Source organism: Clarias gariepinus, chromosome 7 (assembly GCF_024256425.1).
Source record: "Clarias gariepinus isolate MV-2021 ecotype Netherlands chromosome 7, CGAR_prim_01v2, whole genome shotgun sequence".
Taxonomy (NCBI): Eukaryota; Metazoa; Chordata; class Actinopteri; order Siluriformes; family Clariidae; genus Clarias; species Clarias gariepinus.
Window position 1 is genome coordinate 17,737,732 of NC_071106.1, and position 16,899 is coordinate 17,754,630.

At 38.5% G+C, this 16,899-nt stretch overlaps 1 protein-coding gene across 4 annotated transcripts in view; it reads right to left on the reverse strand.

Moving 5' to 3' along the window:
* zc3h18 (zinc finger CCCH-type containing 18) overlaps window positions 1-16,136 on the reverse strand; it is a 31,646-nt gene extending 15,510 nt beyond the window's left edge. For 3 of the 4 annotated variants that reach the window (XM_053500191.1, XM_053500190.1, XM_053500188.1), the window contains exons 1-9: window positions 15,981-16,136; window positions 12,236-13,108; window positions 8,177-8,261; window positions 6,721-6,875; window positions 4,366-4,461; window positions 3,368-3,525; window positions 2,740-2,769; window positions 2,504-2,618; window positions 2,069-2,349 (exon numbers count right to left, since the gene is read on the reverse strand). In XM_053500191.1, the coding sequence (XP_053356166.1) occupies window positions 2,069-2,349; window positions 2,504-2,618; window positions 2,740-2,769; window positions 3,368-3,525; window positions 4,366-4,461; window positions 6,721-6,875; window positions 8,177-8,261; window positions 12,236-13,099 (1,784 nt within the window). In that variant the 5' untranslated portion in view covers window positions 13,100-13,108; window positions 15,981-16,136. Of the gene's footprint in view, window positions 1-2,068; window positions 2,350-2,503; window positions 2,619-2,739; window positions 2,770-3,367; window positions 3,526-4,365; window positions 4,462-6,720; window positions 6,876-8,176; window positions 8,262-12,235; window positions 13,109-15,559 lie in introns of all 4 variants that reach the window. The other variant, XM_053500189.1, reaches the window with a different exon arrangement.
* Between the last annotated feature and the right edge of the window lie 763 nt (window positions 16,137-16,899).

A 16,899-nucleotide genomic window follows, 5' to 3' on the forward strand; every position in this document is an offset into this window, starting at 1 on the left:
CTGACCAAAGTGCTGTACATCCACATCATAAAAAGGCTAAAAGTACACGATACACACAAAACTAATAAAACTAGTAATAATAATAATAATAATAATAATAATAATAACTACTAATGATAACTACTAATAATAATAACTTTACCCCACCACCAGGCATCAAAAGCAAAGCCCTTGTGACCAGGTATGGCTTACCCTGCTCTGCAGTACTGAGAAGGGAGCAGCTGCCTGCCAAAACCCACATTCAAAAACAGTTACGGAAGCACTTTTAGCAAAAAAAATACATTGGGTAACTTGGGTGTTTAGTATGCCTAAGGTAAGCTACAAAGCTAATTAGCTTCTAACACTTGACTGAACTCCAAATTCCTCTCTAACCCTTTAGAAATATATACAAAAACTAATTTGATTTACACCACCTTCATATGTTGTTCTCCTCACCTTTCAGGGGCCCAATACCAGTAAAACTGTTAAAACTTCTTCTACCAATGTTAATCACAGTGTGGCAGAGGGCATTTTCAAGGAATACCGTTTCTAAGTGTAAGTGTACTGGGTCAGTGGCACATGTCAAAGTTATAGCCACATGAATAGCAGGACCCGAGGTTGTGGTCCACTTCTGACACCCGTTACTTCTTAATATGCAGAATGTGACACAAAAAAGAGAGCTTAAAAATGGACTAAACCCAGCTAACCCATCGTTAAGCTTTTATGATTCTGTCGCTTTACAAACATATTGAAGGTTTACCAAAAACAACTATTTCAAAAACTTAAATACATGACTATTGTCGTACAATTCATAGCCTTTTGAGGATTAGTCGACCAAAAAAATAATAATAATCTACCCGCATTTGGAACTTGACAGATGTTAATTTCGGGACTGGCGGGAACAGTTCAAAACTCCTAGAGACTGGATTGAAGTCATGTACAATCTCCCTGTCTAAAACCCACTGAAAACCTCTGAAATGTAATCGAATGGAAGATGGATGGACACAAGATATCAAACAAAGCTGAACGGCTTGAATTTTTATGTCAAGAGTGGCATAATGTTACCAGTAATGGCAAAGGCTGGCGTAGAGTGTACATAGATGATGCATAAAAGCTGTGATTGGGTTATTCCATCAAATGCATCAAATGTTTCTTAGGTAAAACATTAGCACTATATTATTTAAAAATGAACAAGACCTTGCATCTTTTTGCTATGGCTGATCTGTGTGTTGGTGTGTGCACGTAGCTGAAGCCGAAAAATACGAGTCAACCACATGGCAAGCAAAATTAACTTAGCATCAGCATGTTTCCGTTTATGAAAGCAGAACCAGGTTTTATTGTGCTATTATTTAAAAAAATTTTGGTTGCAAGTGAGTAAACTAGAGCTTGTTCAACTGTGGTGAGAGTACAAATTAGTAGTATTTAGATCACTTAAAGGAACAACTGCCTGAATCAGATACACATTACAGAAACGTGTGTGATTCTGAAAAGGAGAATGCTCTAAGACACTTCCCATACATTATCCCTGTCATGCTACATTTAAAGAAAAGCAAGAGCGCACCTCCTTGTTATCAATAGCTACAAATATATATTAAAATCAGACTCTTTTCCTTTCACTTCTACAGCAATAAATTTCCAGGAGTAGCGTGATTGCAAAACTTGTCAATGGCATGCAAGGTCACGCAACAATGCTAACAAGAAAATCCTCTCAAAAGTACATCAAACTCAATTTTACCACAAAATGCCTAGTGCATGTCGGTGAATGAGGAACCGGCACAGGTGATCAAATGTCTTTTGATTTATAAGCAACAAGCATAGAAACAACTACATAAAGAAACATAAATGCAGTTCTGGTCTATAGTCCAATTCATCTCTAAATAATATTTCACACAGCAATGTTGTCTACAATCATGTTAAAAAGAGATTTTCTGTTGGTCAGCTGATTAACTTGACATTCAATATGTTTGTAAAGCGACAGAATCATGAAAGCTTAACGATGGGTTAGCTGGGTTTAGACCATTTTTAAGCTCTCTTTTTTAAGCTAGAACAAAATAGAAATGCAGTGAAAAAGCAGAGAAGACAATCTTACCGGGGAGGCATTCCGATAGGAGAACGTGGTTTAAGAGACTTGTCCTTCTCTTCTTTCTTCTCACGTGGCTCCCTTAAAGGTCGTTCTCTAGGTCTCCCTTCTTTCTCATCTCGTTTCAGGCGATCCCGTTCCCACTCTTCTTTTCTGCGCAACCTCTCTTTTTCACGCTCCCGTTCCCGCTCTCTTTCACGCTCCCTTTGCCTGCGCTCCCGCTCACGGTGATCTCTCTCACGTTCACGCTCCCTCTCTCTGTGCCGCTCACGAGGATCTCTTTCTCGATCCTGAAACCGTCAAACATCCACAAACCAATTTAATACAAAGGAAATGGAATCTACAATGACAATTTAAACTCGGGACTGTTCATGGTATTGCCCAGGCACCCTCAGACTTTAGCTGGAAGCCTTTTTTGATGTGTTTGGGGGTATAGAAACTTACCGTGTAGTGGTAAGGCAGAGGAGTCTCTGTGTACTGCACTCTGAAGTTCTCATATTGACCACCTCTCCAGAAGGCCTCCATTTCATAGTCATAATAAGGATCCCCATATGGGTCACTGTAACACACACAGGGCTTGAATTAAACCAAAGCTTAGGGTAGAGCTTTTTACAAATAGAAGAATAATATATATATTTTTTAAAACATTACAGTTAAGGCAGAATTGACAAAATGCTTACGCATAAACCGGGTCTCTGAAATCCACTTCACTGCAATTTGAAAAGGGAAAAGCAGGGAATGAAAATTATTCAGAGAATTTGAGATCATCATAATGCCATGTGACGTAAACAAAAATTACACACCACTGCTTACCCTTTATGCCGAAAAAAAGAGAAAAAAAATGCAAAATATTTAACAGAACGTGCCATTATGTGTAACTCAAACAACGAGGTCACGGTCCTGAGATTAAACAGGTTTGTCTACTATCTAATGCACGTGCACACTGAAGGGTTCTTATATACCTTATATATTCTTAAAGTATATCTATATGCACATTTTAGCCATTTACTAGGTCAAAACTAAGTAAGACAAGCTCTTAACAAAAAAGAATTTATGTCTGATCTGATATTCTTTGCAGCAGGAAAATTCCTGCTTTTTATAGGAATTGATGTAGCATGACCCCGGTGAATTCAATTAAAAGTTCCGGGCTAAAAATCCCTTTCCATGTGTTAAATATTTAGCTTACTGAGTGGTTAATTTTTAACTCAATCAGTTAAAGCTCCAGTATTTAGAATAGGAATAAGATGACTTAGTGACACTGGCTAAGTGAGATTAGCTAACGCAGACTAAAACTCTGAAGTTTTATACCCAGGATCTCTGATTTCCCTTGTAATGCGATAGCCTCGTTCCCTGAAGAAGTCATTTTCTTTGTCAAATTCCCATTCATCTTCACCAATTGTAACATTGAAGCGTTTTTCCTCAAAGTCAGGCTCCTGCTCTTTACGGATTGTGGCTTTCTTTAACACCTGAGGAAACCACAGTGTTACATTAGCATCATAAACATCCTCCACACAGCATTACTCATAATAAATTTAGGCTCATAACTCAAAAATTTAAGTTTCTTTTTTTTTTTTTTTAATGGATGCACAGTCTGCATTATAAAATCAATGCAGTGTTTCCCCTCAGGTCTAAAATATACTTGCGGTGGTAGCCACTGGAACAGACCAGCATTACCTGCCAGCACAAAAAAGTGGTCTACTATATAACGAACAACAAATACACCTGACCTTCAACACAATATTTTGATTTATTTAATATTTCAGTGACTAACCCTACGCTTTATGGGAAAAAAAAGCATTTTTTGAGTTGTACATTTTTGTTAGCAGTAATATCTCATGCGTTTGATAACTTTGGTTCTACACGACATATGCTTAAATCCAAATCCAAATGTCTGTTGCAATTACTGCCTCTCAGTACACCGCTCTTGCTATAGCAGAATAAACAGGTACAGGAGCAGTAGCGTGAGAGGGAATGGTTACTGGTTAACAATCACGGATGGACAGATCTTTTAAAAGGGTGAGCCAATGTACTTGGGTTGCCTGTTTAAGTATACTCTATGTGTGGGAAACACTGCAATGATTTAAAGTCAAAATCATTTACACCAACCAGCAGCATGTTTAACATGATAGCTCAAAAAGGGCAAGAAGGAAAAAACCTAAAATCACTGCACAAACTGCATGTATAGCTTATCTGAGCAGTCACAGAAAGTCCAGCCATTATCAGTTTTCAACAGGTGATCACTACAAGGACTCTGAAATTCCCTTTAGCTCAGCTGACTGTGATGAGAGTTTTCATGAGGCATTTACCTCTTTGGCATGTCGGAGACCTCTTTCCCAGGCACTCTCCACTGGAGGCTCCGCAGGAAGAGGGGGTGGAGGCAACTCCTCTACAGGGGGACCAGTCTATGGGGGTTGTTGGGGGGGACAAAATACACACACATACACACAGTCCACTTTCAGACACATTGTACAAAATAACTGGGATTCTGACTTGATTCTATGCCCAGTTCAAATCACAGATTTATTATTACTGCACTCATTTTAATATGCTATCGTTTCTACAGTAACAGTGCACTCAAAGGGACTTGTATAGGGGACACTACAAAAATTCCATCATAAATGCTTTGTTTTATTTAACAAATGATAAATGTTTTTTTTTTTTTTATTGTAAGATATCAATCTGTAGGGATGGGAATCACCAGCCACCTCCTGATACGATATCAGGATACCTAGGTGCCAATTCGATTACAACTTTAAACCTTAAAAAGGTTAATGAGTAATTAAATGCAGCTTGTTTCTTATGACATTGGTTTTGTCACTTAAAAACCAAGTCCAGCATTTAAACAATACAAAATAACTTAAAATACAAAAGGTTAACATTTAACTTTAAATGAAACAAAAAGCAAAGTTTTTACTAAGCAGTACCCATCTCTGTCATACGCTATAATTTCTTATTTCTAAATATAAACTTGCCGAATAATTTACTCGTATGAACACGGGATGCAAATGTGTAAATTGTTCAGTGTACCGTCTGTAGGATTATAAAGAAACAATGACGTTTTACCGCCTCAACTGACTAAGTCTCAAAACTCAACAGCGTGCAGGGCGAGTGGCTGCTGATTATTTTCCTATAACAGGACATGCTGCTTAATGATCTCTCTCGTTTTGATCCACATACTCACAGAAATGTACTTTACATGTAGTGTAGGGGTGGGCGATATACCGGTAGACATGGTTAACCGGTAGAAATTTGTCAACCGATAGAGATTTTGGTCTATCGTCTTAATCGCGGTTGAGATCACGTGACGTTGCACGTTACGTAACCACGCAATACACATTCACTTCTATGGGAAGCCAAACACATCCAAAGTGGGACGATTGAGCCGGCGTAGGCAGACCAAATAACCAGACCTGGTGGATCACGCAGCGCAGACCAACTTAAGCAGCGCTGTTCGAATTACAAACCTCCACTCGCGCACGTACAAACCAGGCATGGCAAGGCAGAAACAATATTAAACAGTCCTCATATTTAAAATAAAATAAAAAACAGTGGGACGCGCAGGTTTGTGATTCGAGCAGCGCTGCTCAACTTAGTCCGCGCTGCAAGATCCACCGGGCTGCGCGAATAAACCAGATCATCTCTGTGCTATTCAGATAGTCGTGCTGTGCTGTCCACTGGGCCGCGCAGATATTTGGTTCAATCGGGTGCACGGTTTCGTCCCACTTTTGATGTGTTTGGCTTCACATACACTTCGACAATGGAAGAAGACGGTGCAGCAGCAGTGAGTTTGCTTACATGTGACAAAACCAACAACGAGGAGATTGTAAAGAAAAAAGGTGCATCGTCTGTGCTGTGGAATTGGTTTGGGTATAAGAAAAGTGATACGAATGAGACGAACATGATTTGCAAGGTATGCAAGTGCACTGTTTTAACAAGTGGTGGAAACACGTCAAACCTTTTCTATCATCTAAAATCCAAGTATCCAAACAAATATGGCCAAAGTAAAAAAAAAAAAAAAAAAAAAATTAAAAAAAAAAACAGAAACCTCAGCAATTCACAGTTTAAATAAAATTACATTATGTAAAACAGTTTCTATGTGTTTGAATTTTTATTTATGCATTTTCAGATACAAATTGCTATATTGTGATATATATCGTTATCGAAGTAGAAAATTGCTTGTACCGTGATAGAAGATTTTGGTTATAACGCTCACCCCTATGTACATGTTTTTAACATCTTACATTTTTTATTAATATCAATTAGAATTTGTATTTTTTAAGCTTAAATAATTAATTAATACTATTAATAACTGCTTTCAATTTGTTCTCAAAAATAACTGCGCACTGAACTTGGGTAACCTCGTTCAAGCAGTGCGGGAAACCCAGTCAAGTGGGTGGGGATTATTAGCATCCCATAACATTAGACAACATAATTATAGCAATTAACTAGTGGTGCTAATTTAGCGCCCGATTTACATAACATCTGATGAATTGTTCGCTAACAATTGATTTGACGTAATAAATGTACAATTATATAACCTTAAAGGAAGTACAAACTATAATGTATGCTTCCATGATGTTTAAAACATAACACATAAGAGAGTTCCTTTAGAACTGCATCATTTTAATCGGCATTGCTATTGACTACTGGTCATCTCCTACCCAGGGGTTGGATGGCATGAGTGGGTGAGGGCCTCCGCCCCCAGGAGGAGCTCCATTTGGAGAGAAAGGATCTGGCTTAGAGATGAGGGAGTAGTTGCCTTTGTCATTCACTCCTGGGTGAATAAATCTACAGATCATTCCCCAGGTGCAGTTACCTATTAGACAGAAAAATCAGAATACTGCTTAATACTGCTGTTGGGCTTAATTATACAACATATATAATAAATTTTAAACAAAGTTTAAACTTTACAAAAAAAAATGTGTATAATTAAATCTAAACAAATATCATAGAACACTTAGTTGTTTCGTGAAATGCAGAGGTAACCAAGCTCTATACAATAGCTCCATCTAGCGTACAGGAATGAAAACGCTACAAAAATTCAACACGTCCAGGAGTATTTCAGATTTAGCCCAACTGTTCAGATTCATATTCAGAGTATAAAAATACGCAAAATGTAAATACTATATAATACAGATGTGTAGTAAATGTAGTAAAATAAAAATTGTCTGAATATGTACATGAGATTTCAATTTCTGATTGATAATCTTCCAACATGCTAAAATGAATTTAATATTGATATATATTGAATATTGAAACTAGATTGACTCCGCAAGAAAAGCCTGCCTGTATGCAACAGGACTTTCCTTTTTAGGGCAAGGATGTGGTGTTTTTAAGAAAAATAAAGGATGGTGTTAGATATGTTATTATCAGCAGTGTATTGTTCTTAAAGGGATAGTTTTTTTGTTTTGTTTTTTTAAGTCTGCCTAAATCAAAATTAATGTGCATATAAGCACTTTACCACAGGACCTGGTTCTTATAAATTGGCTGCTCTACACATCAACCAGAAAGTGATTACAATGTAATTGGGGCGAAAAATATCCATAGCCCTCGCTACATGCAATATGCATTCCAAGTTTAGCAAAGAATCAAAATTTCTGCAGTCCCACTGAGCTAAATCTAGCTATTAGCCTTTCACTGGAAGTAACCGTATGGCTAACAAGAAGTAGCCATATAGATTTGGAGTGTATTTTTGCACAGAAAGAACATTTGGCCCTGACAAAAACCTGTGGTAATGTACCTACATTTATGCATTTGGCAGATGCTCTTATCCAGATGGGGGTGTTTAGAACTTTACCTTATTGAATAGATACTTACACTGGGTTACTAGGCTACTAACTATCAGTGCCATCAGTCAAACACAACTGGGAAGGGGATTATTTATTTATTTATTTTTAATAGGTGGGGGATTAGTGTAGGCACATGATTTTTTTTTTTTTAAAGACAGACTTTAAAAAAGTATCCCATTAAATATGACATTCAAAACCTTGTAATATTTCACATGATACTTTACAACTCACTGCCTGTCGAAAGCAAAAAACATATATATATATATATATATATATATAAAAGTCACTTGATTTTATAATATTTAAAACAAACAACTTAAGATCCTACCCTTCATAAAGAATCTGCAGATAGGTCTGGGACGTGTTTTTCTGTCTGTTGGGTCCTTAACTTCACCTTCCTCAAGGTCATCATCCTGCAACAGGAAGGAAAAATATGTAGTGGAAAACAAAGGTGACTTACAGAAAATAATTTAGTTTGTTCATTTCTAATAATAATAAAATTTTCATAGCAGTTGAAAATAAGGTAAATTTGACTTCAAATTTAATATAAAAACAAAGAAAAATGATAACATACTGAAATAAGACACTATATTGATGATTGTTTATGTGGAACAGTAATACCGGGTGTCCCAGAAGTCTTCTTTTTTTACAGCAAATGAACACTTAAGCAAAATTCTCTCCATCTCAAGTTCATAACTCTGATCCTGAGGCCCCACTGTCTTGCACATCACTGTTCTTTCTGCTCTATCACACCCACTATGCTAGGCGCAGAAAAAGCCGTAAAATGTACAGAACAGGTGGCCCTCTAGGACCAGTGAGTTACATAGGGCTGGGTATCATTTGGGTTTTTTTACATCCCAAATGCAAAATTTATCCTTTTTTCATAAAATGGAACTGGTACCAAAATAATGCCTGAACCGATTTTATATATATATATATATATATATATATATATTTTTTTTTTTTTAATGGATTGAATTAAAGGATAGCTTTTTACTGATTTTTTAAAACAACATTTTATTGCTTTTCTAATTTCCAATTATTTACTAATTTCTTGGCCTTAAGTACTCTTGCAATATTTTTCCAAGAAGAAAAAAAGCTATTGGACAAATTGTGTTCTAGAAAAACACTCTCCAGTAAGATACATTGCTAAGAAGAATCTCAGACAGATACACAAATGGAAAACCTGACAACATTAAGTACGTACCACCTAGTCATTACGTGTGCACGCAGTTTCTATCAAATGTTCGCTCTGTACATGTAACGGAGCTCCAGTTGAGCTTTAAAACTACTCTTTAGAAAATCAAGATCATTGATGTCAAGAAGGGTTACTCCAGTTCTTATACTGTCTGTGGTGTTGACATGCGTGTCTGCTTCTCACGCACGCACGCGCATACATGCTCTCTGCCTGTCCAACACAGTCGCCAAAACACCATAGAGCCAGCATGACATTTTTTTCAATTGTGATTTTAAACAGATGTACACAGTAGTGAGGGAAGTGCTGAAAGACTTAAAAGTATAGACGTGATATTAGCCAGATTTAATTATACAGTTAGTACCGACGGAGCAATCTGATTGGACCAATCTTTAATAACACCATTGGTCACAGAATGGTTGAAAGTAGGTCGGTAAAGGACAATACTGAGGAGAGAGTAGATAACTGCCAAAATTATCTAAACATTTGAAAACCAGTCACTGACACATTTAAGCAAGAAACACATCTGACATCGTTTTGTCATTTTAAACACTTTTTTTATTTAATAATTGCTTCTGAAGTTGTTATGAATTACCTCTGTGTTGTTTTATTTATGCTACAAAAATAAAATTAATGAATATTTGGAAGATGGTACAGCCATGGTACACAGGAAAAGCCAATTTAGAATTTTAGATATTTATTGTTTAATACGGCTTATTGACAATCATAAAAACAAAATTTTATTTTGGATACAGATTTAAAATTAATGTGCTTCATGGCTTTCTATGTACAGGTCCTTTTCAAAAAATTTGTATATTGTGATTAAGTTCATTATTTTCTGTAATGAAAATCCAAAATTCCTATCTCAAAAAATTTGCATATCATGAAAAGGTTCTCTAAACGAGCTATTAACCTAATCATCTGAATCAACTAATTAACTGTAAACACTTGCAAAAGATTCCTGAGGCATATAAAAACTCCCAGCCTGGTTCATTACTCAAAACCGCAATCATAGGTAAGACTGCCGACCTGACTGCAGTCCAGAAGGCCATCATTGACACCCTCAAGCAAGAGGGTGAGACACAAAGAAATGTCTGAACAAATAGGCTGTTACCAGAGTGCTGTATCAAGGCACCTCAGTGGGAAGTCCGTGGGAAGGAAAAAGTGTGGCAGAAAACGCTGCACAACGAGGTGACCGGACCCTGAGGAAGATTTAGGAGAAGGACTGATTCCAGACCTTGGGGGACCTGAGGAAGCAGTGGACTGAGTCTGGAGTAGAAACATCCAGAGCCACCGTGTACAGGCGTGTGCAGGAAATGGGCTACAGGTGCCGCATTCCCCAGGTCAAGCAACTTTTGAACCAGAAACAGCAGCAGAAGCGCCTGACCTGGGCTACAGAGAAGCAGCTTTCGGATGAAAGCAAATTTTGCATGTCATTCAGAAATCAAGGTGCCAGAGTCTGGAGGAAGACTGGGGAGAGGGAAATGGCAAAATGCCTGAAGTCCAGTGTCAAGTACCCGCAGTCAGTGATGGTCTGGGGTGCCATGTCAGCTGCTGGTGTTGGTCCACTGTGTTTTATCAAGGGCAGGGTCAATGCAGCTAGCTCTCAGGAGATTTTGGAGCACTTCATGCTTCCATCTGCTAAAAAGCTTTATGGAGATGTAGATTTCATTTTTCAGCACGACCTGGCACCTGCTCACAGTGCCAAAACCACTGGTAAATGGTTTACTGACCATGTTATTACTGTGCTCAATTGGCCTGCCAACTCTCCTGACCTGAACCCCATAGAGAATCTGTGGGATATTGCGAAGAGAAAGTTGAGAGACACAAGACCCAACACTCTGGATGAGCTTAAGGCCGCTATCAAAGCATCCTGGGCCTCCATAACACCTCAGCAGTGCCACAGGCTGATTGCCTCCCTGCCATGCCGCATTGAAGCAGTCATTTTTGCAAAAGAATTCCCGACCAAGTATTGAGTGCATAACTGAACATAATTATTTGAAGGTTGACTTTTTTTTGTATTAAAAAAAATTTCCTTTATTGGTCGGATGAAATATGCTAATTTTTTGAGAGAGGAATTTTGGGTTTTCATGAGCTGTATGCCAAAATCATCAATATTAAAACAATAAAAGGCTTGAACTACTTCAGTTGTGTAATGAATCTAAAATATATGAAAGTCTAATGTTTATCAGTACATTACAGAAAATAATGAACTTTATCACAATATGCTAATTTTTTTAAAAGGACCTGTACCTTTTTGCTGTAGCTCAAAGTCTTACTAACCCCTGTTAGGACTTCGACCACACTCATCACAAATGCGCCATCTAGCTTTGGGCGATCGATGGATAGATGGATTAAGTACCGTGCAGAGATGGCAGACAATAATAAACTGGCTTTGTAGAGAGTACCAATATAATGTTTAACAATCACAGACCCATTCATTTTCCTTAGTCTATATTAATGCATTTAACCATCCAAGTAGTTCTCCATGTGTTATTATACAACAATTAGTTTTGTTTAAGTAATCTGATTGGAAAAGTGGCACCATCAGACAAATTTATCTTGAACAACACTTTGTCTGGCGAATTACCTCTGAACCGTCCGTGTTGTTTTGTTTATGGCAAATACCAGCTACAAAGCAAAGTAGCTTCTTACGCAAGGCTGAATTACAAATCCCTCTCTAACCCCTGATCAAGGGCACTACATGGTGCGTTGAACAAGGCACTGCTCACTTTACATAGCACACTAGCTTTCCATTTAATGCTATTTGTGGGTCAACTGATTAAATAATAATAATAATAAGAAGAAGAACTGTTGTCCTGGAGAAAACATCTATAGCTGCTTCAAATAAATCAGACCAACATTAGTACCATTAACAACAACAATAAAAATAATTTACGAAATTGACAGTACTAGCTACCACTTTGTAGCAGAATTTCAATTAATTTTTAGAGGTCTTGCTTGTCCAGTTGGCTAGCCAAAAGTTACAGGTTTTCCTGCTTGGTCAGTGTAAGCTTGATTCAAAGCATTTATCCAATCTTTCATCGGGGATTCGACGTGTGCATGTTGGCTTCTCTGTGAGATGAACTTACCCATAAACTCCACAAATATATTCTTATACATATCCAATCTGCTTTAACTAAGTCACAGTTTCATTTTAATTAAAACTCTATATAATGTCAGGACACTTACGTCAATTTCTCCTTCGTCAATCTCGCCATCATCTTCATCTTTCTTTTTATCACGGAAAGAATCCCTTCTACCCCGCTCATAGCTTTTTGCCTCTTCTGATTTTTTCACCTGAGAATCAGGTGGCAAGATTAGGTTCCTCTCCTTTTTTCTTTTCTTCTCCTCCTCATCTTCATCCCCATCCTCTGTTGCAGGCCCCTTTTCTGTGTCTTCTTCCTCCAGTGCAGCTGTGCTAGGCTCCTCTGGCACTTCCTCATCATAGTCGAGCTCGTGCTCGTCCAAATCTCTGGACACGGAGGGCGAATCCTGCTTCATTTCGCTGACTACAATGAGCCTCCTTTGTCTCCTTTCCTCCTCCTCGTCATCCTCTTCGTCCAGCTCTTGACGACTCAAGCTGGACCTGGTGGTCCAGTCTCCTCCATCATCCTCATCTTCCTGCCTGACATCTTCCTGCTCTCCATCAGCAGGGGTGAATGGCCGATCCAGCTCTGGCTCTGGGGAATCAGGGTCTGGTGATCTGGGAGTCTCAAGGATTTCCTCCTCTCCTTCATGTTCAGGTGATCGGCTCTGGCGCTGCCTGCATTCCAGCATGGCACTCTCCTGCAGGTGGGCACTTGCACCTCTGTCCACTACATCATCTTCTAAATCAGAAATGTCCTCTTGAACTGCACCACCCAACTCACCCTGCTCATCATCATCGTCGAAATCTGAATCTCCTTCTGCATCGTTCAGTAACTCGCTATCAGAAACCGCATTGCCTTCCTCTGCTGGGGACTCTAGTGACTCCAGAAGTTCACTGTCAGAGAATCCTTTCTCTTCCTCATCAGGAGATTGTGGAGACTGAGTGGGGCTCTCAGGGGTGTCCATCAGTACAACCTGCCATTAACATTATTCAAACATATGCAATTAGTTTCTCACTCATTTACACACACACAAAAAACACATTCCTGATAGTTATTTCCAGTACATAGTGGGCTGTTCTTTTTTCTGGACAGTCTTTAGCAGATTTATACCTAGAACAGAGGTTGGCAATTTTCAGACTCTGTCTGCAGCAAGCAAGATTTCTTTGCAGGTTAATCTTTATAACCAACAAAGCTTAAAATAAAAACTTTGTCCAAGATTTATTTTGCAAGGAAATGAGTTTTTTTGTTTCAGTCTATTTATTCCTTTGGTTAATAGTTTTCTCCATGCCATTCGACTCACAATACCATCCGAGCACTGACAGGGGCAGCAGAGGGATTTAGCCATGGCTTCATAACTCCGCTGTAGAGCTACACTGCCTTTTCAATCTCTGAGTCAAATGTTTGACATGTCCTCTACTTCTGAGTTTTAATTTAATATTGGGAGTAAAAAAATATCCGCACTCTGGTTATAATAAAACTTCTATTGTCTTATCAGCATGTTCCATTTAAGGCTACTGCTGTGCAGATGGGACGAATTACATTAGTTCATTTATAACTGTGGTGCGAGCGAAAATTAATGCCCTACTTGTAATTTGCACAAAAGAATAGCAGAATGCAGTGATTCATTTTTTGTGGTATCAGAGTGTACCTGGTGCCGAAACAACTCACGGAAGAGCACAAACAGAAGCTTTTAGATATTAGCAAACAAGATTTGAAGCGAAACTCTAAGGAATGTGAAAGTTTTTTAAACAGAATCATTACTCTTGATGAGACACAAATTCATTCCTATAAGCCAGAGAGTAAATGGCAAAGGGAAAATAGAAACATCCTCAACTGCCAACCAAGGAGAAGTTTAAAAGTCAACCATAAGCTGGAAAATTTATGTTTACAGGTTTTTTAAGATTCTCAAGTGCCAGTATTGGAACATTATCAGAAAAAAAGGTCCAACAAATCATCTGTGTTTGTTACAGTGAGATGCTTATTGGAGCGGTAAAGCAGAATTGCAGAAGAATGCTAACCAAGGGCATTGTGTTCTTGCATGACAATGCACGCTCGCACGCTTCTGCCCACTCTGCACAAACTTTGTTAAAGTATCCTCCCTATAGTCCAGATCTTGTTCCATCAAACTTTCACCTGTTTGGTCCCCTGAAAGCAGCCCTACCAGGACACATTCACTTTTGATGAGGAAGTGGTCAGGGGTTGCTCAGTGGTTAAGGAATTAGACTACAGATTGGAAGGTCCCAGGTTCAAACCACACGACCACCAGGTTGCCACTGTTGGGCCCTTGAGCAAAGCCCTTAACTTTCAACCGCTCAGATTTGTAATGAGATAAATGTAAGTCGCTCTGGATAAGGGCATCTGCCAAATGCCTAAATGTAAATGAAGACAGTGGTATATTCGTGGCTCGCAGCTCAGCCTAAAACTTTTTTTAATGAGGGAATATGTAAGCTTGTTGACAGGTGGACAAAGTGTATTGAAAAGCAAGGAGATTATGGCAAAACAAATTATTTTTCTTTTCTAAAAGTTAATTAAAATTAATAATACAGACAGAGTGCGAATAATTCTCAACGCACCCTCATACTTCAGTCAAGTTTCCTACATACCATTTGACTCACAATTCCATTCAAGTGCCAACAGGGGCACCAGTGGGATTTAGCTCTGGCTTCACCAAGTCCTAGAGAGCATTACGATCAGGTTTTACTCATTTAGTCTGCCCAGATCTTTTGTCTCCTAAACTGTACACTCAGTGTAGAAATAGTAGAAATATTAGGTTATGAAGCCTCGACCTGAATGCCAAATGTGCAGTCACCGCCATCATGCGCATCATCCCATACATCATTATGTAGACGGGATAAGTCTTTACTGCTAATCATCATAACTCTGCTGTAAAACTGCACTGCAATCTCACCCTTTGTTCTTCAAATTAATATAATAGTGGATCATTAACTGGAAACTGTAGTTTGAGAAAGGAAGAGTTTGTTACTTTTGCAGTTGAGGCCCAACAGCATAGCCTAATCATATTTACTTATGTTGAAGAGCATATGCAAATATTTTCTCGATTTAAACACTGTAATTTCGATGTCGCTGTCGCCGTGTGACGTCAGAGCGGCACAAAACCGATTACAGGACTTAAAAAAAAAACCAAACGACAGTGTTTACAATGTTAAGATAAATAAATAAACAAACAAACAGTAGCGACACTACAAATACAGATACACTATATGCTTCAAACCTTTGTTATCACTTAGCTATTTCAGGTTGTTGTATGTGAACAATCTGCGCTATATTACCGTTGAACAGCCCGTTAGCTTGTTAGCGAACAAGCCAGCTAACGAGCTATCCGCATCCAGAAACGCCCAACTTCACACAATGCACACTTTTGCAAGACAGAGATAATTGTAGCAATCATTTGGAATGAGGTTACCTGCTAGGTTTTATGGCAAGTGACATGAGATGGACGACCAAAACGTCAATTTTCAAGCTAGCTGACTAGCTGGCTAGCTTTATTTGCCAATGAGGAGCCGTCTGTGTCTGTGTGCCGTCTCTCTGGCGGTGAGGTAGCTTAGCTGGCTAGCCCGCAGCAGCAGCAGGCCCGAACGCGGCCCGCACTTTATTACCGACGACAACATAGACAAAATGCGAGAATTAACTTCACACTACGCTAATCATGTAACCGACACGAAACACTTTGGCGTTAGCAGCGATGATTACGGCTTTCTGCCGAGCGGGAGCTGAGCTTCTCTGATCCAAACTTAGCTTCATTACACACAACAATAAAGCGCACTTTCAAAAAAAAAAAAACTGAAAAGAAAAAAACTGAGAACGCTTAAAACACATTCGGTCACCTTTCAAACCACAGCGTGTTGGAGACACGGTCTCTGTGCTGGGAGTTACCCGGTCTCTCTCTCCCTCAGTGGTGATATCTAAACGATATCTTTGACGATTGTCTAAATTTTCTTTAGCGGAGAAACGCACAAACCCTGCACGACACCGTGAGAGCGTCCATACCTGTGACGTCATCAACCCCCGACACGCGGTCGGCATAACGAAACCAAAACAGACAATGTGTAATTTTGTTTTGCTTGTTTGTTATATTATTATATTTTTGTAGAACATCCCACATGTACAGCATATTTATTATTATGTTTTGTAGTGGCAGAGCTTTCGCAGGGCTTTGCAACTCTGCCACTAGGGGGCGCATTACTGTTCATTCATTTCAATCTTTTCCATTTTTGTCCTATCGTAAATTTGTTACTTCTAGAGGCTTTAGAAAAATAGTGTGTCTATTCACTCTTAAAGTGTGTTTTTTTCCAGAACTTTATTAATAAACATAACATTTTCGTACTCACCAATGTCATTCATTCCTGCAGGAATTTATCACATACCCAGGATTATAAAAAGTTGCTAAATTTTGTCACTAGAAGGCGCGATTGTAAGAAAAGTGTCCATTCATTCATTTTTATAGCCCAATAGTTAAGAGCCCCTGTTTTTAGCTTGTTTGTATAGATACTGTACATATATTTTTGTAAAATGTCCCCAATAAACAGCTGTAGCAGTGTTATAAAACTAGCGATTACAATAAAAGCGTCCGTTCATTCATTTTCATTGCCCAATAATAGTTAAAAAAAACACATTTTGTCAGCACCTTTGCTGTCTACTAGATGATTGTCTCCTGACCTCGATAAATCCATATGCATATGAATTTATATTCATTTTTTGTCTATTTTTGTTTTTTTTATGCTCTATGTCTTCCATAGGCTTTAA